The sequence below is a fragment of the Vanellus vanellus genome (genome assembly GCF_965231255.1).
Source record: "Vanellus vanellus genome assembly, chromosome: 3".
NCBI lineage: Eukaryota > Metazoa > Chordata > Aves > Charadriiformes > Charadriidae > Vanellus > Vanellus vanellus.
Window position 1 is genome coordinate 20,038,594 of NC_138907.1, and position 27,335 is coordinate 20,065,928.

General features: G+C 44.4%; 1 protein-coding gene across 1 annotated transcript; it reads right to left on the bottom strand.

The window, feature by feature from the left end:
* Positions 1–2,977: 2,977 nt before the first annotated feature.
* Positions 2,978–26,150, bottom strand: LOC309670420 (calpain-14-like). The gene is given in 22 exon segments (XM_082481347.1): positions 2,978–3,190; positions 4,599–4,654; positions 5,331–5,346; positions 5,350–5,447; positions 6,615–6,693; positions 6,804–6,872; positions 7,282–7,346; positions 9,078–9,135; positions 10,747–10,809; positions 11,692–11,728; positions 12,282–12,487; positions 14,524–14,535; positions 15,257–15,420; positions 16,114–16,277; positions 16,923–16,997; positions 19,013–19,098; positions 19,602–19,667; positions 20,383–20,557; positions 21,698–21,834; positions 22,462–22,580; positions 23,526–23,595; positions 25,905–26,150. Coding segments are annotated over 22 exon segments (2,073 nt in total). The 5' UTR covers positions 26,136–26,150; the 3' UTR covers positions 2,978–3,163.
* Positions 26,151–27,335: the final 1,185 nt, after the last annotated feature.

Here is a 27,335-nt window from a genome sequence, read left to right on the forward strand (position 1 = left end):
TCTGGACAGAAGCCCTGACCATGCAGAATGCACGCAGCAAGGCTGACAGGTACCTGCACACTAAACGTGTGCACCAACTATATACAGGAAACATGAAATGCTTCCAGTTGTGTGTGTATATTACAGCAATAAGCTCTAGCTGAATATTTTGTTTGCAAAGTGTTGATTAGTTCCTTTCAATTTCATCTCAGTCTTACTGTTACAGTATACCTCATCATCCAGTTCCTCTTCACACTCAGCTATTACTTGCTATTCTTGTTATTTGCACCTGCCTTTTCCAAAAAGGACCTTTATACTAGTCTCAAGCCACAGCCCCACTTTTCTTTCATTTCTGCTAGAGCAATACCACCCACTGCAAAGCTCAGCATCCCTATAAATGCTGTGGTTACAGACGAATGCATCCTTCAGCAGCCTTTTAGACCATTTTTTCCACAATGCACATTGTAAATGAGGAGTAATAGATCTTCAGAATTGCCCAGAAAACGTTATTCTGTTAGCAATATAAAAGCCTCACAGTGTCCGAGTAGGTGCCCTTGCCAAAAACATTTTATTGTGAGCCATATAATTCTGTTTGAATTGTACATGGTTTGGTATAATCATTCCAGTAAAGCATTCTTTACAATTCTGTAACAGCAAGTCACATGGCTCAATAAAGTTTATTGCTGCAAATGCTTAGTGATTCATAGCATGGATGAATTCTGTTTCTTTCCTGGATCAAGTAATCAATAGCAAAATAATCTCCCTGCAATTACATCGCTCTGCATTAAAGAGGTGTGAAGTAAATAAGTACAAAATCTGATATAAAAAAACATTGTGTAGAACATTAAAATGCACTGCAATTTGAAACTGAGTGCCCTGCACCACAGTTTTGCGCACGGCCTGTGGCAGAGCTACGTCCAGCATACTCCTAGCCCTAAATGATTCTTGCTCAGATGATTACACACACTGTGCAACAAACCCAGTTGGGACTGACAGATTTTCATCCCATCGTGTCCAACAGAGCCCTGCTGTGAACACTCTGCACTCGCGCAGACACCCCCTGGCCATCCCCATGGGTGCCAGGGACCATCTTTTTCAGAGTGCGCTGAAAAAGCGAGACCTACGCTCTCTCAATCAACCTTTTCGGTTCTTCCAGTGCTCCTCCTGCACACAGTAAATCAGTGTTTATAACATCCCCTGCTGCGTTGAGTGCAAATTAAATCAGGCTAATTTAGTTTGCACCACCGTGTTCCGCTGCAAGTCCCAAAAGGAAAGAGAAGCATGACAGTTGGGAGAGGGCACGTGCTTTGTGATGGGAGCTGCTAACAGAGCCTCTTCGGGAGCCCAGCAGGACGGCAGCGCTGCGACACTGCTGCTCAAGGGGCCTGGATGTCCCTGCTCCCTCTAACCTGCCCTGCTTCGCAGATCTGAACCCTGTGGCTCCGTGACACCACAGTAGGCCACTCACAATAGATGATAGATAAATCATCTGTGATAAACAAGTACAAACATAGCGATCTATTTATCCGGTTCTAACAGTTTTCTCATAAAAACAGTATGAAAATGATACTGTTTAGAAACAGACTGTTCTGGGGAATAAAGCACACTGTTGTTTTTATTGTTTAATGCCTCCTGACTGGGAACATTTATACACGATGGGGTTTCTCTCCAAATATGCTTATGCTGTTGCACAGGCTTCGGTGCAGTGGTAAGCACATACCTGAGCTCAGTCTTTTACTCGTGTTTACATTCTTATCCACAGTCCACCTCATTCCTGAATCTCATGTACAGTCTGAAAGGATATTTATGAGATGAAGCACCTAAAAAGTCACAAAAAGCCAGAGGGAAGGCTGCCTATGCAAGCTTAATATAACTCCTTCCTACAAAGGCATTAGAATATGGTCTTTCATTATACGTTCATTCCCATTGGAGCTCTGTTTCATTTAGCGCCCAGACTAGGCTGCGCACTGGAAAAGAGACACAATTGTGCTGTCCACAGGAATGCAAAAGAAAAAAAAAAAAAACACACAAAAAAAATCAAAAGCAGCAACCTGTAACAGGCACTTAGCATGGAAATTTCCAACCAAAATAAATAAATGGTAAGAAAGTAAAAAAAAGATCCTACAGATAGATGCATCAAGTAACTCTAGCATGGAGTTTGATGTGAATAGTCTCACTTATAACATGTTCTCTAATGTTGTTCACAGCTATGCACCCAGTTTCCATTGTTTAATTAGCTACAACTTACATGTGCCTGCATCATTTAAAAGTACACACGCACTCTCTCTCTCTCTCATCCTACTTTATAAAAAGTAACTGACAAATACACAAATGTTTTACCAGACTGCTCCTGTATCATGCTACAGAGAACATCTATTCCCTGCCAATCTCCAGTGACTTAAAGACAATATGGGATCGGTTTACTTCTCACTGTACTGTACTTTTCAATCTGCAGAGAAAACCCACTGCCTTTCTGAAATAAATATGTAAACATCACAGCCTCCATGCACAACAAAAAGCTGGAGGCTCAGCTCATTGCTTGCTCAAATCAACATAGGTTCACTTCAATAGGGCTGTGCTGACTTACAAAAGTAAAAGAGATGGTTTGAGTGCTTGCAAATCACCTTTCCAAGTCATGGCTAGGGAAGAGTGTTCGTTCAGAGAGTCCCCACCTCTTCTTCCCCACAAGCACACAGACTCCTGTAGCATGGGCCTGGCAACTGCAGAACTTGGGTTTCTTCTTTTAGGTGACAGTCCACTCAGGGCAGGAGCCTCTTCTCTCCCAGGCTCGAGAGCCCCATCACCAAGCACAGCCTCAGGGCACTACCACAACATATGCCATCCTATAACAATAATGGTGTAATATATTAGCATTAAGTAGGTGACCCCAATGACTCTGCTCCATGGTGTCACACTGTGGACTCCCAGTGGTTGGCATCTGGCAGTCTCTTCTCAGAAGGATTGTCTGAAGTGAAGTAGGACTCAAAACAAAGACAGTAATTAGCAAAACTTCAGTTCACCGAGTCTGTGGTCATTAGGTCAAGTCTGCTTGAGGGGAAGACTTTCCATATGAGGTAAATTGCAGGGCTGAGCCCAGACAGTCCAGCGTGCACAGAAAGTTGACATGAGGCAGCCTTTCTCATCCTAGTACAGGCCTGGTTGTCTCCTCTTCTACAGCATTACTTCAGGAATATAGTGTCATCATCATCCACTATAAAATAATTGGAAAAGTAGGTTGAACTCATCAATCCGCAAGAGTACTCTGCGAGAGTCACAACTGAACTGGACTATGGGGCACTGGAGATATCCTGTCTCCAGAAGGAGCAAAAGCTAGAACAGACCAGACCATTCCAGTTGAAAGGGACATACAACCATCATCTAGTCCAACTGCCTGACCAATTCAGGGCTGACCAAAAGTTAAAGCATGTTGTTAAGGGCATTTTCCAAATGCCTGTTAAACACTGACAGGCTTGGGGCATTGACCACCTCTCCAGGAAGCCTGTTCCAGTGTTTGACCTCCCTCTTGGTAAGGAAATGCTTCCTCATGTCAAGACTAAACCTCCCCTGACACAGCTTTGAACCATTCCCACACATCCTATCACTGGATACCAGGGGAAGAAATCAACACCGCCCTCTCCACTGCCCCTCGTCAGGAAGCTGTAGAGAGCAATGAGGTTGCCCCTCAGTCTTCTTTTCTCTAAACTAGACAAGCACAAAGTCCTTAGCCACTCCTCATAGGACATCCCTTCTAGCCCTTTCACCAGCTTTGCTGCATTATCTGGACAGATACAGGGACCTTCATATCCTTCTAAATTACGGGGCCCAGAACTGCACACAGTATTCAAGGTGAGGCCGCACCAACACTAAATACAGCAGGATTATCACCTCTTTTGACTGGCTGGTTATGTTGGGTTTCACGCACCCCAGGATGCAGTTTGCCCTCTTGGCTGCCAGGGCACAGTGCTGACTCGTACCGAGCCTGCTGTTGACCAGCACCCCCAGATGCCTTTCTGCAGGGCTGCTCTCCAGCCAATCCTCTCCCATTTTATACTTGTGCCTGGCATTACTCCACCCTAGGTGCAGAATCTGGAGTTTCAACTTTTTAAATTTCATCCCATTAATGATAGCCCAATGCTCCAATCTACCTAGATCCCTCTGCAAAGCCTCCTGTCCCTCACGAGAGTCAACAGCACCTCCGAGTTTGGTATCATCATCAAACTTGCTAATGGTGCATTCAACATCTGCATCCAGGTAGCCGATAAATTTACTGAACAGAACTGGCCCTGAGGAACACCACCCGTGTCCAGTTGCCAGCCAGATGTAGCCCCATTCAGTACAACCCTTTGAGCTCTGCCCTTCAGCCAGTTCTTCACCCAGCACACTCTGAACCCGCTCATCCCACAGCTGGACAACTTGTTCAAAAGGATACTGAGGGACAGTATCAAAATCCTAGATAATATAATAAAGCACAAGACTTAGAAGCCTGAAGCTCCTTGTTGTTTCTAACCAATTCTGTAAGTAATCAAGTCAAGATGACTTTTTTAAGGCTCCAGAACAAAACATGCAGTGTCACTTGCAATGAAGGAGCCTGCATTTGTCAGTCAGGGAATGGGCTTTACCTCAGATTCCCGGAGATATATCCCTTTGCCATCTTGTGTTAAGTTGCGAAAGGCCTCTGTGAAAGAAATAAATGAGGAGCGTTAACTTGATAGCCAAAAGACCAACATCAGCCAAGACACCCTGTCCCAGGAAAAACCTCAAAGGCAGAGTTTGTAGGCTATTCAGAAACACATGTGAGCTTCTCTGTTCTGTCACTGGAAGATCCCTGAGGGCTGGGACACAGGGAGTGGCTCAATAAAGTCAGGCATGTTACTGTCTGTCCATCCAGCTGCAAAACCTCAAAATGCAGGTGGTCCCAATCTCACCCACTACAGATTTGAGACATGTGTGAAGTGTCTACTGCATGAGCTCACAGACTATCAGCTGTCACATCATCACAACTGCAGTCCCATCAGAGGTATATTCCAAGACTCTCTCCTTCCTGGAAAATGGGCAGTCTCCATCTGTAATTTGCCTACCTGCTCCTACAGAAGGCTGGTGGAAACCTGCAGGGAGCTAAATCACTCTCATATGTACAACCTGGATGTCTGTAGAAAGTGACTGGTGTAAAGAGAGTGAGCTTGATTTCCTCTATATCTGCCCCTTGCTTTAAATTGATTACTCTTGGTCTATTCAGAAACTCTGTCCTCCTAATTTTCACCTTGCCACTCTCAGCTGGAGCAGCGTCAGAAGGGCCAGGGTTTAGCTGGGCAGCCCAGCTTGCCTGGCCAGCCATGCAGCACCAGCCTCACCTCCCATGATCTCCACTCAAAGCATGAAGCACACAAAGCTCTCAAAGCTGATCTTCAAGTCAGAGTCACCATATCTGATTGCCATCAAATTACAGACTTCATTGCTGAGAGAAATGCCTTCATCAAAGAAAGAAAAGAGAGGGGGGAGGGAATCAGAATGAGATGGCAGCTCCCAGCTGTACACAGCTGAGTATGCACAGGGTGTGCACACAGCTGTGAATGTGCACAACTGAGCGGTCTTCAGCCCTTCTCCAAAAGCTTGGTTTTTCAAACTTCCCCTCAGATTATCAAATATTAGCCAGTCCAAACCATTACGTGGAGATATCTCCTTGAAACTTAAAAGGGTTTAGATCTGAATCCCCTATACTCACAGTCCTGCCAGAGTTGGAATAAAATACACATGGGCATCCTTTGCTGATGGGGCATGAGGGTAGTAACAGCAGCTGCGTTTAAGAGCAATACTCCACAAGAGTGTAGGAAAGGAGATGAAAAAGAAAGTCCAGAGGAAGCTTATACAGAAAGCATCAGTCCCAGTGTCAAGCAGCATTTGCAAGGAAGTATTTTCCATTCATGGCCTGGGATTTTATTTCTCTTTAGCAGAGGTCCGCCTGGGTTTCTCACTGTGTTTTCACTGACTCAGATGAACTGGGTGAACCACACACCAAAAAGAGGAGTGATATTTAAGCTTTAAACCTGCAGAAGAAGCTACAAGACTGAGCACCAGCCCCCTCTCAAAGCCCAGTAACAGCAACAGAGCTCGGTCCAGTATTTGCACCCATATGTATGACCTTCCATTTCTAGATCAAGCTTCAAATATTATATTAGTGAAGCCTGGCACCAGCATTACCTCTGTGCAAGTCCCGCACTTCCAGGTTCAGTCCCTGAGCTGTCATCTTCAGCAGAGATAGCAATTTAATAGAAGCTAGATCTGGCCTCCCACATGTATCCGCACAACCCCACAGTCTTTTAAAATTAAATTAGCAATGAACAGGAAGAGATTTAAAAACTGGGTCTAAAGTAGACAGACACTTCTGTTTCAGAGAACTATCAGTACAAGACCACAACGGGGCAAAGATTAAGTAGCCCATCATACAGCAAAATAATTTTCAGATGTTTTTACCCAGCAAAAGAGGGAAGCAGAGATGGCTAAGACCATGCAGCCTATGATGTTTTCCAGTTCTCCTGGGCTCTACCTACAATTCTCAAGATGTTTCCCAGCCCTGGGCTTTTTCCTGCCTTTCTGAGTAGGAGGATGAGACTTGCCAAGATGTGCTATGGGCTCACCTGTCTCCTGTACAGCTGCATGCAGTTCCACAAGGTCAAGTTTTCCTGATCTGCTAGTGTCTTTTTTCTGGAAAACTTCCTGTGGGGGGTAAAGAAGTTTTAAAGAAATCCCCCCAAAATCAACAGATGACACCTAAATGATTGTGAGCAGGGAGATAATGCAAGGGGACAGAGAAATTATTGTTATACCAAATAGAAAAGCAGCCTTTTCCACAGGACTCTGAATTCCTGAATACTCAGCGTGCCAGAGGCGTTCAGCTTCGTGGGAGAATTAAGGTCAGAACATCTCAATTAAACATCAGAGAGCACCCATTACATAAAAAAAACCAAACAAACTGAAAACTTATAGGCACTCTAACATTCACACAATTTTAATATGAGGATAATGATTTCTTAGCCCACAAGCCTATCTATAGGCTTGATCCTCCTCCCACTAAAGTCAACGGAAACCTCGCTGCTGATTTCAGAGGTGACAGGAATCAGCTCTTTCCTAAACCAATTCCATTCTGTCACAACTGAACTGTTATTATGGAGGGTGAGAAATTCAATAAGCAGGGCCAGGTCCTCGTGGTAAACAAATCACAGTAACACCCAGTCTGCCCTAAGAAATAATGCTCCAGTGAAGTATTATATGAGTCAGAAGTATCACTCATGCAAAGAAGGATACATCCAGGAGTGCCAAGATACCCTGGCAGGCATCCAGACTGAAACTCAGGCGAAAACTCTGGAAATCTGGAGAGAGGGAAAAAAAAAAAAAAAAAAAATGTTTTGAGGAGTCATTGAACACCTCAGAAAAATCAAGTCTCACAAAATTCCCCCTCACTTTAGAGGGCTGAGGCCCCAAAGCCTTTGTGAAACTTTATACCCACTTGAGAAGATGTATCATTTATGATGATAAAAATATGAGGCAACAGGATGGATTCTACTAGTCTCAGAAAATCCAATATGAGCTCCCTGCAGGCATGTAATATGGAATGAAATATGGTGCACTATCTCCAGCTATTAGAGAAAATGGAAGGAAAAGGACATCCAAAGCTGTAATCCCAAACAGAATTTACTGCATGACCTTGAGCAAAGTCGCTTGACCTGAAGAGCTTTGGGGAGCAGCACTGAAGATTAATTGAAACCTTTGTGTTAAGCATCTCTCTTTTTCACAGACACACTGCCAGCTCTGTTAATATAATTAAAAGTATAGGCATCGCTGAAAACATGATGCTGCATCAAAGCTTAGCATTCCTGGTTCATACATAAGTTACATGAAGAGTAGCAGAAACAGACTCTAATCTCACTGCAAATCACGATTATAGATTGTCTGTAGACTTTCACCGAGCAAGGGACAGAACCATAACTCACCAATCCCTTCTCTGCAGAAAGTGAAGATGTTTAAATCCTGTAATAGCCCTGTTTAGTAAATATGAATCAAGTACTGTAACATTTTTAAATTAGTGTCTTAAAATTGATCACTTATGAAAAATAAAGACTCTCTGTTCAATATAGTCTTCTCACAGATAAGGCAGTGCCTGGTGGGCCACCTTGCAAAGACAGAAGAGCTAAGAAAGGGAGAAATGTCAAATCCAGGTTAAGTGGAAAAGGCATCACATCTGTCTTTTGTTCATCTTCTTTGTTGCCTATAATGGCTGGACAGCATATTTTCTGTGTTGCGCATAGGTTGTTACCAGCGAAGAAACTGGGAAGGAAAACTGGATTCATCATTATATCTGTAACTTCATTGTTGTTGTTCAGAGAAAACAGCCACTGCAATACCTCGCTGCGGTCCAGGTAACATTATTTGTAACTAGGGAACAAATTATGAGCTTGTGGAGTGCTCTGGGCTGCCACTGGCAGAGTGGATGTCACAGTCCTCACAAGAGAGTCAACCTCAGCACTCAGTTGGTTCTCACAAGCATAAGTTAAACAGACAGCTCCATCCTGTCTCCCAAACATAAACAGAGCAAGGAACAGCCCTGTGCATGCATAAGACAGAAGAATAAATAGGAATATCAGGCATGAACCAGGCACATCAAGGTAAAGATAAGACCCCCTTCCACCGCATAACTGCCTACAGACTAGGCTAACTTTCTACACCTAGTGGTGGCGCCGATGAGACTGTGGTAGTGGCACAGAGTGAAATGAGACAGTTTCAGAATGAAGGCTGAGGTCAAGTTGGGTTTGGAGGTCAAATTCAGACTCTGCATCTATGCACAGTATCTACACTTGCTCTTCCCCCTCATTCTTTCAGCTGTTGAAATTTAAACTAGATTAGCTTTGCTTACAAAATTTCTACCATGTTGATTTATACCCCAGCAAATCCTTTCTCTCTGGAAATCTAACATGGCATCAGAAGAGTCAGTTCAGTCAGATGCAAGCCAGTTTCTCTTCCCAGAATTCAAGAAACAGATACAGGAGCTGAGGCTTTTCTCTAAGAGGGTTTATTTTAAAGAAACATTATTTCTCAGCACTTACTTCTCCAAGATATATTATTCAGGATCCTCTGGAGCTGAACAGCATTTATTTCAGGATTCTGTGATAAGGAAGAGAATTTCAAAAAAAAAAAAAAAAGTATTAAATCACTTTTCTCCCTCTTTTGTTTTCCCAGCATGTCCCATCTTCATTCTCTGCTTTGCTGGCCCCACTCCAGCCACTGTGAAAATCAATAGAAAAGACTCCCTTTGAATATGACAAGATTCTCAGCCTGCAAGAGCTGCCGTCTGCTCTGGGCTAAGTTCTCAGGGCTCCACACAGATCAATGCAGTAGCGCAGATTTACACTGAGTGAGGATCCAGACCGTTAACCTTTCAGCCCTGGTGCCATCTGTCCCATCAAGCACACTGTCAAGAGACCTGCTTCAAATATCATTTACAAACAAAGTAAAAAGATGGAAACTTTGGAATACTTCCTCCCCAAACTTTTCAAAGCACAGACTTCCCCTCCTCCTTGTTATACTAAAGTTTACAGGGTTTGGGTTTTTTTAGAAACTGTGACATTTGTTTGTTTGAAGAATTTATTTTAAATGTCACTTCAAAAATAAAAGCCTGTTTTCAGATCATTGAGGCATGCCAGGGTAATGCATTGAGAAGTGGCAGTACTGCTCGCCTCTGTGCATACTTGAACCTCCTGACAGCAAATGACCAGCACCTCACAACACGTGGCAATTTCTAGCATACCTGAAAGCCACACCATTGTCAAAATCAGAATCTTAAATAAGTGGCAAAAAGTAAAAGCATTGCTTGTTTTCAGTAACAGCTTCCATCAAAATATTGCTATTCAAAGTGCAAATGTATTTTTGTGAAAATGTGTTTGCCAAATACAGGGTATGCTGCTAAATAAATGCAGCCACCTTTTCTGAAAGGTGAAAGACTTGCATCCCCCACCATAGCTAGTGGGATGCCTGAAAGCCAACTCCATCCCAAATTAGGCCAGAGAGATCATTAAAAAGAACCTTTCACAATAAGCATCATATTTCACTATGAAAAAAGGAGGTGATGGGTGACCCTTACTTCGCCTCTCAGAGCAAGTTAGCTGCCAAACTGCAGTGAAGGACGCATGAGACAAGTGTCAACATTTCAGGGGGTGTTCTCTAATAGGCAACTTTTCCCAATGAATGTAAGAACACCCTAGAGGGTAAGATGGATCCACACAGCCCACCACTTTGTCCCCAGTAAAGGCAGTAGGAATTAGTGTTTAGGGAGAGCACATGAGCCTGGTCGGTTTCTGCAGTCCATCTCCTGTTTCCCTGGCACACACACCTGTTGGAAAAGGGATCTTAGCGGGTACATCCCTGCCTAATCCTTTAGTATCTCTTTATGGACCTGCTGCCCATCAGTTTGCTAATACCTTTTGAGCCTGTTAATGCCATAGGACATTGTGGATGTAACAGTATCAAGTTCCAGGCATTCACACCCTGTTGTGTGGAGAAGTGTGCCTGTCTCAATGCTAACATATTCCTAAACTTTGCGGTCAAATCTGCTGTATGGTATCAGTAATGTACACACAGCCCAACCTCCTGTGGCCCCTCTCTGTTCCCCACGCTTCCATGTCCAGAACTCTCTTGAACATCCACACACTTTTACTTTCACAGAGCTACATAATAGTTCTGGAAGAGTTTACCCTGGTAGCTTACACACGCACTTACCTGTTCAAAATGCTTTGTGAAGAAATCCTCCCAAATCTTGCCTTCATACCTATCAACAATTTCCTTTAAGATATTAAAAAATAAAAAAAAAAAATCATTAACTTGAGGAAAAAGCATATCACCATTCAACACAGTTACTAAAAATGCTTTCCCAGAACTGCACTCTCATCCCCTGCCCCTCCACCTTCTCCCCACCACTGCAATAAATGCTACATCACTAACACAGCCCACTGCTAAGATAGCTCCCCACCTCACAGAAAGGCTATTTCTTGGAAATAAATACTCTGCTAACACTCAGTGGGGAGAAACATTTCCCCTCTGCCAAGCTGTGCAACAACAAAAAGGATGGGGCTCACTCCAAGCCAAGAAGAGAGATAGAAGGGTCTCTGTCCTCCTCTATACAGGAGAACAGAGAAGATGAGAGAAGGAATGACCCTGCTTATGCCAAGGGAATAGAATATGCTATAAACTCCCTGGCACAAGTTGCAAACGTGCACGCGCTACCATTGTGCTCAGTTATTTTGAAACTAACCTATAGACCACTGCATGGGAACAGTACTGCTCAGGTCCCATGGTGTCTTCAAAACTTTCAAGTCATGAAAGGAGTGGGGAGAAGTGCAAGAACAGACCAGGAGTCTCCAAAAAGCCACAAATAGGAAAGACTGAGGAGCAAGTAGGATGGTGTCCCTAAAAAGTTTGCAAAAAGGCAACCAACAAAGGTTGGTCTAAAATCTAAAAATTTGCCCATCCCCCACATCTGACTGCATCTGTCCACATGGGCCAAGGAACTCTGCCTGTAAACCCAAGCTGCCCTTTCAAAAGTGCTGCAACACAAGCACTCACATTCTCACTCAGCCTCTCCATAAGGCAGAGCAACAGGAAAACCCCGACACCCAGAGCTGAAGACCAAACCACAGGTCTTCCACTCCCCTCATACTCACTCACCTTAGAGAGGATGAAACTGGTGTTCTCGCCCATTTCCCTGGAGATAAAAAAAAAAGCAGCCACATTAAGGAGATATCAGAGTTGTGTGTTTGTCTCATCACAGGTGACATCCCCCATTCCCAAAAAGGGCTCCAACCTGCTGTTGCAGCATATATTTTTTCCCCTCAGTGTTACAGGTGCAGTAAGGGAAACCCTCATGTCCATACAGCTCCCCAGAGGCTGCTGACATGTGAAATCTCCAAAGCACCATTTCTGCACAAGCAACCATGCTAGCATCTCCAGCAGGGCCTCTGGGCAAACTAGTGGTGCTTTAAAAACTGTTGTCCTTCTCCACAGTCTCAAACATGAGCATGCTGCAAGAATCTCTTGTGTGGGCCTAGCTCAACACTTCCTGAGAGGATAAGGCCAAAAGCAGTGCTTCAGCCACTGAGCATCCTAAGACGGGAGAAACCCATAGCCAGCTTGTCCAAAAGAGATTGTGCTGCTTTTTGCAGACTGAAGTCTTTATGCTCCCCCATTAGACTAGAAAGACTAGACCATCTCACCAACCCAGAGAATTAGGTGCTGGCAGAGGGGCAGCAGCATCTCACCGAAGAACATGCTTCCTGGAGAAGACACGCAGGATGAATTCAGACTCCTGCTGAGGCTCCAGGGTAGATGGGACAATCACATAGACACCAGGCTCCAGGTGGAAGTCGTGAGTCACTTCCCGCTCATCAAGGAAGACCTGGTGCTTGTTCACAGGCTGATGTCGGGTAAAGAAAGCTGGAGGCAGCTTTCTGTTGCTTTTCTGGTACTGTTAAGGTAAGAAACAGAAGAGAAATATGTTCTGCACCAGCTGAACAAACAGACAAAAGGCATGTGGAGAATCCACAGGCGTAGCATAGACAGCCTGCCTTCAGACCTCACATTTTTTTACAGCTCAAGCAGATAACAGGGCACGAAGGAGTCAGTCTCCTCCCAGGACATGGTAGTTCTCACCATGCACTGTGCCTGCACAATACTAAAATGACAAAAAACAGGGCTTCCTGTAACATTATCAACAATAATGTTGTACTTGGGAGGTACAGCAGCAAGGACTGGGAGAAGAAGTGGCTTCTGTCAACATAAGCTACTGCAAAAGTCATTTCTATACTGGCAGAAATGACTGTAGGCAGGAACTGCTCTAGAGACCACTCTTCACTACATAGAACACCTTTCTTATCCCATAGGTACTCTGCACTTTTTTCCTAGCTTGTCCTTTACACTAGGGATCTGGCAGCAGAGGATTTTTCAGAGCACCTATGATCTGAGCATACTGTAGGAGCAACATAATCCCTACCCCTGACTCCATGCACGTGTCCTTGATCTGCCTGGCACTCTTGGCTCTTACAGATGATTCGCTCTGCAGGCACTTTTCTGCAATAGGAGGATAGATAAAGTGTTGATCCAGTGAACTCATTTTTAATGCCACTGAGTGCCCAGTACACAAGCCAAATAAATAATCCTGCTAGCTAAGACTACTGTCACCTTCTGATCTTGGCTGTTCCTCAAAACATTTAGCCATTTTACTCCACAGCCTTGTAGTAGAGATGCTATTCCTCCTCCTTTGCCAGTATTTTTCAATATTTCTATTTTTCAATAGAGCAATCTATTGCTCTATTGAAAAATTGAAAATTTCTATTTTTCAATAGAGCAATCTTTCTTCTGAAGGGTTCAGGGTTACTCATCCTCATGCCCCTTATGTTAAATTCAAAGTTTTTATATTCCAGTCAATACTTTGTTGACTGTAGTTCCAATACCTTAGATGCTCTCAGCTTGCCATCTCTCTGTATTGATCTTGGCAACTGCTACAAACCTGAAATTAAAGTCCTGGCTGCCACTATTCCCCCTCAGGTATGTCACAGCAGTGTGCTAGAGCCACACTCAGACCCCCCCTGCCAGGAAGTTTAACTCATTTGTAACCCTGATAGCCCTCAAAATATTTAAGTCAGGAAGGAGTGGCATCTTACCTCATGGTTACCATGCTGGAATTACAGTAACTGGGAACATAATTGCACTGCCCTGACTATACATACATCCAAACTAGTTCTTTGCCAGCCCAAATTCAGAGGAACTCTCATTTAAGAGGTGTTCTGAGTTGTAACAGAGTGGAAGATATACCCGTTAAAGATAAAAGGAGCTAAACCTTTCCCTGTTTTAAGTAGCCATCTGAGATCAGGGCCAAAATTGGGACTTACGTCAGGGTTTAAAATCCAGAGCCGTTCCTCAGGTCCCAAAGGCTCCCGGCTAAAGAAAATGCTAGAAATACAATTGGCCTGAGGAAGTTGAAACCATCTGTAGCATGAGCTCCAGAGCATCCCCAGCCAGGAAGGCACCTTAGCTTCCCAGGAGACCCCTGACTTGCATGGGACACCAGCTGTGCTCCTACCCCATCCCAAGACTGGGAGGCAGCAGCAAGTTGGCTCTGGTTCCCCTGAGAGCTTCAGTAAGTCCAGCTCAGACGCAGTCAAGAATTGGGGCACCATCCCACAATTGCAGCAGGGACAATGTGCTGATGAGGTAAATACTGATGTCACTTCTAACACCTTTGAAGATCCAGTGCAGAAGCTGAACAACTAATGTCACTTTTTAAGGGCACTAAGCCCTCCTGATACAGATGAACTTCAGAAGAGTCAGTAGATAGCTCTGCATTAATAGCTACTTACTGTGATGCCTCAATGAACTCAAATACACTGTTACTAGCTGTCAGCCAAGTAACAAAGGCAAGCACAACACTTTCAGTGTTGTCGTAACAGCTGCACAAGCCCAGGTCCCCCAGCAAACAGCCAGCAGCAGTGACAAGGGACTCACCTGTAGGTCCACCTGCAGGAAGAAAAGAAACAGAGCATCCGTCAGACAGGGATCTCTGGGTCTCGCAGAACATAGCCATGTCATTGCTGGGAAGCAGATTCATCTGTCAGCTGGGGTCTTTGCCTTCAGAAACCGCAGCCCCTCCACCTGAAAACCCTTCCCCACAGCCATCTCTCTGTAACTGTGCAAACTCAGAGCAGCAACAAGAGCTGTGGCTCTGTTCAAGGGTGAAGGGTAGCTCTGGCAGGGACTCCTAGCGATATCCACTTACCGCTGTATGCACAGGCAACTAGCAGTATTCACACATAGGCAGCTGCCACGTCATACTAGGAACATTTCTCAAGCACAATTTTTACCGTGGTTGGAAAATACTTTGGGGCGGGGAGACCACTGCCCCCAGGTTAAGGGGGGGTTAAGGGGACTCCTGGCACCCTCTCCCAGGTCTTGCGCGTACTCTTAGAGGGCAAAATCAAGCCCAGTGTGCTATGAAGCAAGCAGCATTTATCACTGGGCTACAGGCTGACACACAGCATGCTGTAGAGGCAGCAAGTGGGGCACTGGGCCTGAGGAAGCCTAACCCTGATGTGTGAGGAGACTGGGCATAGGCAATGAGAAAAGAGCACAGGTCACCCCTCACACAGCAAAACTCTTGGTCTGCAAAGTTCTACAGTTTACAGAGGCTGAAAATTTTCCTGTTTGGTGAAAGCAAGAATGGCAAATCAATTCTTCGCACCTTGTAGAGTGAGAATCCAATGAAGAGGTGAGGAGCTCGGTTCCGGTGTTTGCTGCTGTGTTTCTGCATCAGGGATATAACCACATCACAGGAACCCAGGCTTTTCTTACTGTCTTCAACTGGTAAAACCTTCAGCCAGTACTGAGGGTTCATCCAAAAGGTGTCTAAGCAAAACAAGAAAATTATTTTGATGTCATTTTCCATCACATAATTGGTTGCCAGCTTCCCGCATGATGCCTGGCATCGCACTGAATAGGTCACAGGTTGCCTGGACCTCCAGACTCCACAGGGATTTGATCTTAGGCTGCAGTTTACAAGTTTAGCGGTGCAACCACTATGTAAGACAGGAGGAAGGCCCAGGAACAAGGAACTACATTTCCACTCACCTGTGACTAAGAGCTCGTTTTGTTCATAAATGTATCACTATTCCTCTATCACCTCCAGTGTATGGGCTAGCTGACTTCAGACCCCACCTGCTCTGCTTCCAGAGGGGTTGAGCCTCTGCATTTCCCATTCACTTTACTTAAAACACCACTGCCTGGAGGTGCTGAGGATGCACATTTTAACAGACAAGTTTAATGCCCCAAAGAAGCCTAGTGTTGGCAATTGATCCTAGGATCCTGCAGCTCATTTCATGCCATAACCAGCCCACTGCCCCATGTTTGCATGTGATGAAGCTTTTGTGACAGCAGAAGCTAGTCAAAGTCCTTCCGCTGCTTATTTCTGATGTTTGTGTGAAGAGTTAAGCAGGAAGAGCATGTTTCTCTTGTCAACTTTGTGTTAACAGGTATAAGGTGCTGGTAACCGAGTCAGCAGATCATTGTTACCCCAGAGTCATCCAAAAGAGCACCCCTCACCATTGCAGAATCCCAGGCTTCCTCTAGCTGTACTTCCTTTAACCCATCTCCCACTCTTCAGGGAGTACATCCACTTCTTCCCATCTTCCTGGCTCATCAGGTCTGGAGTTAATTTACAGATCATCAGATCTACAAAATGAATCTTAAAATCCCGCAGAGACATCCTGGGAAAAGAGTGCCAAGAGACATCTCGTCAGCAGTTTAGTTTAGTCCATATGGCTTATAAAAAGAAAAGGAAAGGGAGCAGGGAACTTCGAAGCCACACCATTGTGTTACATATGGTAATGCTCATATTTTATTAGGCTGTAAAGAAGAGAGCGTCTGCTCCAACAGCAGCATCTAGCAGTAGCAAAGCCACGACTAAAATTTCAGCAAAGGATAGCAGCACAGAGATTAAAATAATATTGCCACCAAAAGGATCACAGCGAAACGACACGGGCGACAACATTGCCACCTCGTGGCAGAAGCTGTGAAGAACCTACGAACAAACAAGGCAAGCAAGAGCTTCCCAAAGCTATCTTAAAAATAAAAGGCAGGACACGAAAGCACCTGAAAGCTGCCCACGTCTCCAGCAGCCGTAGAACTGGTAGTGTCCTGCTTCTCCCTCACTCCTGCCATTGAAGAAGAGTGCACCTCTTCCGTGCCATCACTGCTACTGCTTCTCACATCATCAAGCAGAGGAGAGCAAGAAAGCAAGCATGGGCTGGTATAAAGCAGAACCTCAACCTAAGTGGCAACGTGCTGCTTCATCTCCGGATGCAGCCCCAGAGCTACTGGCACAGAGGGGAGAGGCGAGACTGTGCCATTACCAGAATTCTCCATCCTCCTTCTTTTTCCTCAGCAAAATCTTCTCCTTCGGGCTCAGTAGCTCCCATTTGTAAGAGCTGAGAGCAAAAACACAAGGTGACTAACCAAACATGACCTCAAATTGGCATACAAGTATCTAAAGGGTGGGTTGAAGGAGGATGGAGCCAGGCTCTTTTCAATGGTTCCAAGTGACAGGACGAGGGGCAATGGGCACAAGTTAGAACACAGGAAGTTCCGTTCAAATACACGGAAAAACTTCTTTACGGTGAGGGTGACAGAGCACTGGAACAGGCTGCCCAGGGAGGTTGTGGAGTCCCCTTCCCAGGAGATTTTCAAGACCCGCCTGGATGCAGTCCTGAGTAATGTGCTCTAGGCAATCCTGCTTTAGCAGGGGAGTTGGACTAGATGATCTCTAGAGGTCCCTTCCAACTCTGATGATTCTGTGATTCTGTGAAATTCAAGCCACAGTTCATAGCATTCCTTTATAAAAGAGGCCAATCCCTGTCCTCACATATCTCCACATTTATCCCCCCACTAAACACAGGCCCCCTATGCCATCAGCCACAGGAGACTCTCCACAGGCACTCTGGGAACCACAAGACTTAGCTAAATGGCTCCAGTTTTCTCCAGCTGAAGCCAGAAATGGTCCATTTCCATCGGCAAGTCCATCACTTGCACACACAGCTTCAAGTACTTAAAATATAAAAATCTAGACCTGTTTTGTTGGTTAATTTTCTGTCAAAGGAGACATAACAGGAAGAGTGTTTGGCATAATGAGTGAATGACTAGGACAGCACAAGAGGCAGCTGGGAGTCATTTAAAAGGCAGGCCTACAGTATGTTGCTCATTATGCTCTTCAAGAGGAACAGCTGGTATGTTGTCATTATGTGACAGACACGCATTAGAGAAGTTACTGCTGTGCAGACAAGGTGAAAGTCACTCACATTCCCAACACCTCCCTGTGCTCTTCCCTGCTCTCTACCCCAAAGCCTCAGCAAACAGGGTCTGTGCAGGGAATGAAGTGAAGTTTGGAAGGAAGGAATATGCTCCACTTCAAAGAGGAATAGGACACAAGTCTACTGTTGGCCATGGTCTAGACTGCAAACCACTGTCTTTCATGGATCCCAATCAAAACATTCAGGCAGATACAAATATAGGACCCGTCTGCCTCACTAGTTGCTTCCTTTGATCTCATACCCAATTGTATTTCCCCAAACAGCCAGGATGGAGGACTCCTTCACAACCACCCAACTCCAACACTTTGCAGCCCACGGAGGACCTTGCACAGTCCCTCCTGTGATAAAGGACTGTGTGCCCTGAAACATGCTGTTTGTTTAGAGCCTCATGCCCAGTTATCTGTCACCTCGTGTGCCATCCAGATCACAGCAACATGGGCAGGGTCTGATGTTCATATTACGTTTCCTCTGGCATTCAGTGAATGGAAAAGCAGAACTGAGCTTGTTGAAGCTACACGTGTGAAGTGAGCCCAACTGTGTGAGCACTATCTGCTGGAGAAATATATCTGCTGTTCCCTCTACAACTACCTGAAAGGAGGTTTTAGAGAGATGGGAGCTGACCTCTTCTCCCTGGTGACAAGTGATAGGACAAGAGGAAACGGGTTCAAGTTATGTCAGGGCAGGTTTAGACTGGATATTAGGAAGCATTTTTTCACTGAAAGGGTTATTAAACATTGGAATAGGCTGCCCAGAGAGGTGGTGGATTCACCATCCCTGGAGGTGTTTAAGAAAAGGGTAGATGAGGTGCTTAGGGACATGGTTTAGAAGTGGTGGTGTTTTTATCAGGGTAGGTTAACGGTTGGACTTGATGATCTTAAAGGTCCCTTCCAACCTCACTAATTCTAATTCTAATTCTAATTCTAATTCTAATTCTAATTCTAATTCTAATTCTAATTCTAATTCTAATTCTAAAAATCTATAGAGTCATTGCTTTGACACCAGAGGGTCTGTGCAAACAACTGTGACTTATCTTAATGCTGCTCTCAGCACTACTTCACACCTGAAGGTGGCAGCATCTTTCCTCCAAGAAACCTCTCCTCGCACTTAGCATCAGGTCTTCCCTTTTTTCAACTCACCTGTCACTCCAGTCTCCTTTCCATTCAATTTTTCCCCATGGATTTCTCAGTCTTACTAGGTTTTCTGGCCCATATTGACAGGTCACCTGCAGAAAAGAGTAGCACCGTGCTTACCAAGGTCTCAGTAGTTCTCATCTGGTTTATACCACTGTACTATGTCAGATATCAACAAAGATTTTGTTTCTTCTCATAGATTCCAGCAAGTACAATAATAAAAATCTATGAACGTGCAACTCTGAATGCCAGCATAAAGAGATTAAGATGCTTTATCTTACCTTCCGTAACTGAAACCAGAGACCTCACAGATTCCTAATTTGGAGGCTTGACCATAAATTCTTGTTCCTTTCTAACATCTGCTCATTTTGTGCTTATGTGGGCGCAGGACTGTACTACTGTGAAAGCTAAGTCCTACCCCAGTGCAATGGCACAGCACAATGCAGCCCATGGGGTGACGACATCGAATAGTGCCTCCAGAACTGGGGTGCCATGGTGGGAGATGAGGGAGTGAGGCCAACTAGAGGCTTTGTTAGCAGCATACAGCAGAACCGCTTACTTCAACCTGGACCCAGGATGTTAGGACTACTCTTACCTTTCTAATACCAGTTACTGTGTAGGCATGGCCAGCAACAAGCCCATTCTTCAGGATCTTTGTTGCCTGTACGCAAGGAAGAGAAACGGAGGGAAAATAAACCTTTTATTCTGTCCCTACTTACACAGCAGACTCACACCAATACCAGAGACCTGTATCTGTATAAGCAATGACTCTCAAAGCTAATGAAGAATGGTTTGAAGTGAAAAAAAAAAATAAGACTAAGCTCCTAACAGTCATATTTTGCAGTATGCTCGGAATCAGAAGGTTGATGGGGAAGACCCTGTCCTAAATTGGGGATCTTTGGCTAGAGGTCATCTCACTTTTTAAAAGTCCAGGAGTTCAGGCTTTGATTTTCAGAATAGTAAGGTTTCCCAGCAGCTGAAGTGTTAGCATAAGGCTTGGAAGCCAAGACTTGAATTCACGTTCTGAACTACACATTTCTATCTTAGCTATAAGCTTATTCCATGAGTCTCTGTGCTTCACTGCACCACCTGTAAAAATGGAAAATTTATTTAACAACAATGGGAAAATGCAGTAGATCCTAATTTAACAGAGGTTCCTTGGTAAATAAACCGGTTCCTAAATGTAACAACAGAGAGCTAAGAGCAGCAGAGAATCAATCCATGTGAAAAGTTTAACATTAAGAATGCGATTTCTACAGAAAGTCATGTGCAGCAGCTTTGATACTTTTTGAGTCACAATAACTAGCCCAGCAGTGGGAAACAAGTCTGGAAATGCTTTTAGCTGTGAAGCCATTTGATGTTACTCAAAGTCTCACCCCTAAATGTGTCTGACAGCCCATAAGAGATCTGCTGTAGGTTGCTCTTGTCAGGATATCCCACAGATCAGAAGGAGCTGCTGCAAGCTTGATCCTTATATTAACACCACCTGTGAAGTCCACCAAGGCTTCCGAAACTTGCCCAATCTGCAGATCTTCATAGGAGCCATAGAGTCTGGCAAAAAAGATATCAATGTATTTTTGGGGTTATAGTCACAGATGATAGGTTGAGAACAGCATGCCAGCGAAAAGACACAATGAAGGTTTGCAAAAGCAAAAGGAAGGCTGTAACTTATGTTTGATTTTAGGGGAATCTTTGGCATTTTGGAAGAGGTGAATCTAGCAAATTTCCTCCAAGATTAGCCATAGTATGAAAAGGACTCTTCACTCACTGTCATCCCTCCCTGCACAGTAGAGAGAACATACCCATCACTACTTCTTTGGTAACTCTGCCTTAGCGAACGTTGCCCGAATTTATCACCAGACACCGTGCTGTATCTAAGATACAGTGCCTTGAGAAGCACACTTTCTTGAGAGGTCTGTCTTGTATCTAATTTTCTTTACCATTGCAGCATAACTTTCTCTGATCTTTTTGTTGTAATGCTAACACTAAATAAAAGTAATTGAACTTTCTCTCTTTCACTGTGATCTTGCTCTCAATGTTAACTAGGATTTTTCCCTGCTCTACAGAGATTATTTCAGCTCAATATTAACAAACTCCAGCAGTTATGCCTCGTTGATTTCTTGTTAGTCCTGATAAACCACTCTAGACAAAACACCCTGGAGAAAAGCCAGTATTCTCACCATGCCACGTGACTTGCTAAATGCCTCAGCTCTGGGGAACCTGAGAGTGGGAACTTCTAGCAAAACCAAAGTACAATGCTTCAGCAGACCCCCAGAATGAAACTCCTTGGAGGTTTCCTCAAACTGATAATACATCAAGGGAGGCATCAGAAATCATTCACCTCTGAAAATACCTATCTGTGACCTTCCATTCCTCAGCAGTATTTACAAGGAACGCATCATCCTAGCCAATACGCTCCAAACAGCGATAACACTCAGAGAACAACCCCCAGGACAGGTCTGTTTTCATGCCTACTCCTAAACCCTTGGATTTAAACTCAAGGGCCTGGATTGATAAGAGCTACTGCAGTGGCAGCTTTTACTGTCTAATAATAGAAAGATGAGAATGATTTACTACACTCCAAATGTGGCAAGGCCTAGGAGATGCATTTATAAACAAGAACAAACTGTGTAGGCACCAACCAACATATTTTAGAGAGATTATTTGCATAACTTGGAATGAGTCACTTACTTAGCATATGCCTTCTCCAGAAGGGCTCCCCAGAATACGTTCTTATAGACTGAGGAAACAAAGACCAGCTCCCCCACCTCGTTCACCGGCAGGCGATCATCAACCACCACGTCAACCCATTCACCAAAGTGCCAGAACTGTCAGAGGAAAGGAATGAGCTGATGTTTCCCTTGGAAGGGACCTCCCCTTGAAACAACAGGAAAGGCAAGATAGCTTAGCTGTGGGCACAGGACAAGAACTGCCTCACAGAGAGGGCTGCCTAGGGCCAGCAGGATGGGCTGACTCACCCACAGACCCAACTCCTCAGCCCCACCCTGCCAGAGGAGGAAAAAAAAAGCATGTATCAGGTGTAAAAGGATTAAACAGGGAAATTAGGCACAGCTGGGCTTCTGGGGAAGGAGTTCTTAACTGCAGGGTAACAGAGCTGCATCAAGAACTAGGCAAAGGGGTAGAAGTTTGGAGCAGATGTGCTCAAGTCCTGCTGACTGCTGCCACTATGGAGGAAAACTTCTGTATGGATTAAATTATGGGTAGGGCACAGCTAGAGAGAAGGACCAAGAAGCAGTATATCCTCAGACTGGCTTGTAGGTGATCCACTGCCTGCACTGCTCTGTGGGAGGGGTGATGGGCTATTCTCCAGGCCAGGATACCCTCTGGCCACTTGGCCTTGGCCAAGAGGAACCGTGTACAAATTATCTAAGGGTGTGACACAAAACATGACAGTATTTCTGAAGACCTCCTGCACTCTGGGGGAGCAGATGTACCCGGAAGTGGAAAATGCCAGCATATTTCCTCTCAAAGCTCTGGTTTTGTGGCACAACTGCAGTCAAGATGTCCTGGTGGAACGTCAGGGCTTCCAGGGCCGCCAGGAACCAGCAGTTCTCTGCGCCAAGACAAACGGACACATGGAGTTGGCTGAAAAGCAAGCATTGTCAGCCAAGTTCAGGAACACGACCAAGATCCTAGTAGAAGAGCTGTTGTGCTGATGTCTTTACAATTCTAACAAATCATACACAGAAAATGAGACGATACAGACGTGTGCTTTACTTAATCAAACCATGATTGCTTTATAATTGTTCTCTTATGATCTTTTCATTTGAATACTCTTTGGTTAAATACGAAATTTTGCAACAAATAGCTCTCAATGGAAACATTCTGGTTTTTTAATGACATTGTGTGGGTTTTTTCTGTAAAGGCACACTGTTATAAAAAAAAAAACAACTTTTCCCTTTTCTTTGAAAACATTAACTTTTCAGAAGAGAAACATAATTTCCAATGGATCTCACGTGCAAGACTACTTATCAGCTGTTGTGCTTAAAGCACTTAATTAATTTTTTCCTGCCCCTACTTGTTTTGCAGGTGACAATATATCCTTTTACTTTAGCATATAGGCATAAAATTTTTTTTCCTAACTGCAAAGCTAGGAAGAGAACACACTTACACTTAGCCTTCAGTACAGAGAAAGCAAAAGTCTCAGATTTTCCTGCTTCTGTGGTCTCTGTTCAATTGTCAAGCAGCAACATTACAGACCAGTAAGAGCACAGGATCACTTCCTATTGTGGTATTAGCATGCACAGAAGCAACACAGACAGTGGCAATTTCAGCTTGTGGAGACACTTCTCACCCCTCAAATCCCACCTTGAAGCTTGCCAGGTTTTTTACTGAGTCTATCCCATCCTAATGATTGCTTCATCCACACCATGCCAAGTAAAGAGATAAGGATATGCACACCTTCTATTTGTATTCCAAGTTTTATACAGTCAAGTTCCACATAAAATGTTATCTTGTATAAGAATACTTATATATTTATACAAAGGAGCTTCCTTACCTATCAATCCTTGGCAGAGATCAAGTTGCTTTCTGTTTGCAGCATAAAATACTGGACTTCTGTGCAAAGCCTGGAAAGCACACAACCAAAAAGAAAAAAGGGAGAGAGTCAAGTCAGTAACATGAGCTGGTTTAGCTTGAAGTCAAGGACTTTCTGCATGCAGAGCTGCAACTTCATAAGATGAGAATCTTATCCAGTGTTATCATGTGCCCTGGCTAACCTGACACAAGCCTGGGCACATATTTGTGCTTGTTCTACACTGAATTTGGTCTCTGACATAACCCATTGATGCTCAGATGCATCACCATGGGTCTCCACGAACACCTCACTGAGAAGACAACTCTTCAGACCTGCCAGACCTGCTCATCCATAATTACTGACAAGTTTCAGCCAAAAGAGTCTACACAGCATGACACATGGCACAGCATGACTGCTCAAACTTTCAGCTAACCTGGCTGACATCTCCACAATTTGACTGACAATCAAGCTACAGACTAACTGATGGCTGCTACAGAAGTTCCTGTTGCTGTGACAAGAGTGGGTCTGTGAATAATTGTTCTGAGAGAAATTACGGGGTTTTTTTCCTCTCACAAGTGCCTCTGGGGTCAAATTAATAACCTAAGTGTCAAACTTACGTTTCACTCTAATGACCCACAAATTGCTCAAGCTAATTTTCACACTGTTGGCTTCCCCTTCAGGCAAAAGCAGAGAAACAGCAAACCCTCAGAAGGCAGTTAGAGTAATTAGACACTAACCCCTAGCGTTGGTGAATTTGGGTGTTCAGTTTGCAGGCCATCAGTCATAGATGCAGCAAGCTACAAGCCTGCAGGCTGAATGGCAGAATCTCAGTTTCCTCTGCAGCACAAGGGACTGAAGGATGCACAGCATCCATCCTCAGAGAGCCTTTGCTGGGCTAAGTTTGGCATTCAGAGCAAATGGCAGCCTTCATGAGGCAGTTTTAGAGCAGCAGAATGGTGGACTGAGAGACATAGGAGGCTTCAAGTCCTTTCCAATATCTCTGGGATGGAGGAACACCTGAAGGGCTTTGTAGAGGCCAGTACTCATCTTGATCTTTCCCTCCCAAATACCTCTATGCTGATATAGCTGCCTCAGCTGCAGTGCCTGGCACAACCTAGCTCAGGCCCCTGAGGACTGCACTCTTCCGCTGTCTGCAGATCCTGACTTAACACAAACCATCTGCAAGACCAAATTGCGTATGAAACTCTGAGAACCAGGGCTGCTATTCTCAAGCTCTCCTGCACAATTTGCAAAGGTGCCTTTGCTTTCCCAGTGATTTTCATGAGTTTTGCAGAAACTCACCCCTTCTAAGAAATTGTTTAAATCTGAAAAAATATGACAGCTTCAAAGTAACTTAGCTAGGAGATATTATCTGCTATCACCTGGCAGAATTCCCTCACAGACACGGTAACATAAGGAGTCAGTGCTACTGAAATTGTCAGGTAGTTCTATACATTGCTTTCAGGAAGATCTGATTGTCAACATGTTGCTCAGTGGCTCAGTAAGAACAGAACTGCCATTGCTAGTAACAGGCCTGACCTAACTGTGCCAGGCCCCTGTCCTGGCCTCCTAGACTTGTTATCCATTTGTTATCAGAACTTGCTCTGTGACCAGCGCTCAGTACCAGGTGTCTCTTGTCGTGATGTTCAGCCTCAGCGTGGGATACCAGCAAAGACCTTGGAAATACGGGCACTCTGTAGAAAACAGAGGTCCCAGAACTAAAAACAACTCGCTGATCGATGGTCAATTACTGATCGTGGCAGAAACTCAACCTTGAGAGCTGGGAAAAGACAGCTTCTAAGTACAATAAAGAATAGACTAAACAGTTAAGCAAGGAAAAAACAGCCCAGCAAGATGATAAGGCACCTGCTGCTGACAGTGAAAGTAAGCAGCCTCCAGCATCACAACGGTATGTGGTCCATGGGAGAGGGGCCAAAGGCTAAGAACCATCTAGAAACTCAGAAGAAAGTTCAAGATCTTGAATTCTGGGAAGAGGGATCATCACCATGAGAACTGTCATCACAGAATCATGGTGGGATCATCACAGCTGTGAGATCCAAGGACACCAGCTCCCCCTGCTCCCTTTGCCTGCTCTCCCTGCCTGCCCCAAGCATTACTGGATATAAACTGTGTGAGTCTGGTTAAGAATTTGGGCAACAAATGCTTCAAAGGCAATTATGAAACTCCATGTACCTACCCCAGCTTCCTAAATGACAGCTCATACAGTAAGTGTAATCTGTGGAGGCATTAAAGCACACCTAAATTAAAGCCTAAGAGTAGTCTGTTCAATTCTAACACTATTTGCTGGCTATCAGCTGTAATCATCCTCTTACATTAGAGTATTCACTGAAAGTCACTTACGTGTGGCCTCTTCCATTGTAAATTTCGGGGCAGTTTCTTTAGCAGTGCTCCTGTTCCAATAGAGCTGATGTGAGCAGGGAAGTTGTCATCTGTGAAGAGGCATTTGTTCTTCAAGCACGTCTCCAGCAAGGCCTGGTAGTTCTGCTGGATGGGTGGGGTGTGTTTCTGAAAGATATTCCTGCCTAAAGGCACATGGGACTTCTTTTTTTTCAAGCATGGCAGAAAAGGCATGGCGGTGTCCACAATAATGCCAGGATAATTTTTTCCACTGAGGAGTCTGCAGGGATCTCACCCTGCACAGTCCTGCTGGAAACTCTTTGTTCCTTGGGATGAGGTGTGTCTTCTCCAGAAGAATTCATGATCATTAAAACAAGAGTAAAACGTAATTTTAATCATTACTTTTAAAATTTTCTCTTTAGCTAGCAGGGGTGGGGGTGGCAGTCTCAGGAGAAGTGGGGGACCCACCCAATTCTAATCTAGCACCGCTCACTGCATTTTCAAGGCTTTACATTTGCTGTAGATCTGTGTGAAATCAAAATGAGTGACCCCATTGACTTTTACTGGGGCTTTGAAGCCATAGACATGGCTATTCTCAGTCTCCCTCTGAACTATTTTAAGCTCTCCAGGATATTTTCATAACATGCTGCAACATGAATGACAGTCTTTACTCAATCACATTCTGGCATGTCGTTATTTCCTCTCCCAAAAAAAGAAAAATAGCAAGATAAACCAAAGGCTAATAGAAAAATGGAATACATTAGGTGTTACAAAGACATTACTCACACACCCCCATTGGTTTTTTTGTCCTTTTTGCCTCATTTTGGAGAACACTACAGTCTCCCCCAAGAGATCACACTCCATCTTGCCGATTACCACAGATTCACACATGAAATCGCATGCTGAGATATTATTTTTTCCTTGTAACATTCAAGACAGATGTTTCTCATCCTCCCACTGAAAACAGCAAAGAGTCGTTTCATAGCCCTTTTTTAATATTAGCAGCCATGCTAAACATTAGCAGCCATCACCTTTTGCTGCAAAAGGCTCCTGGGAGAAATCATCATTAAAATCTCAGCAGGCAAATCACACCCATCAGTGGTAACAAGGTGATCACAATCATAGCCTTCCTGTTACAGTATGGACTGAAAAAATGAATCAGGCTACAAAGTTCAATAAATGGTTCACATGCCATAATGATACTGTATTTGGAAGGCTTTCCTGCAGAGGAGGCTCTCTGAGACTCAAAATCACTGCCCCAGGCACCCTAGGAAACTGGTCTCAATTAGGAGTCAGTTGATTGCTACTCCCATAGAAGCTGAAGGTCAACAGCATTCCCTGTGAGAAACCAAACAACAGATTGCACCGTCCTCCCACAGAGTTCTCATTTGTTATAAAACCACTCTACAAGTGATCCACAAGGCTTGATCCCCA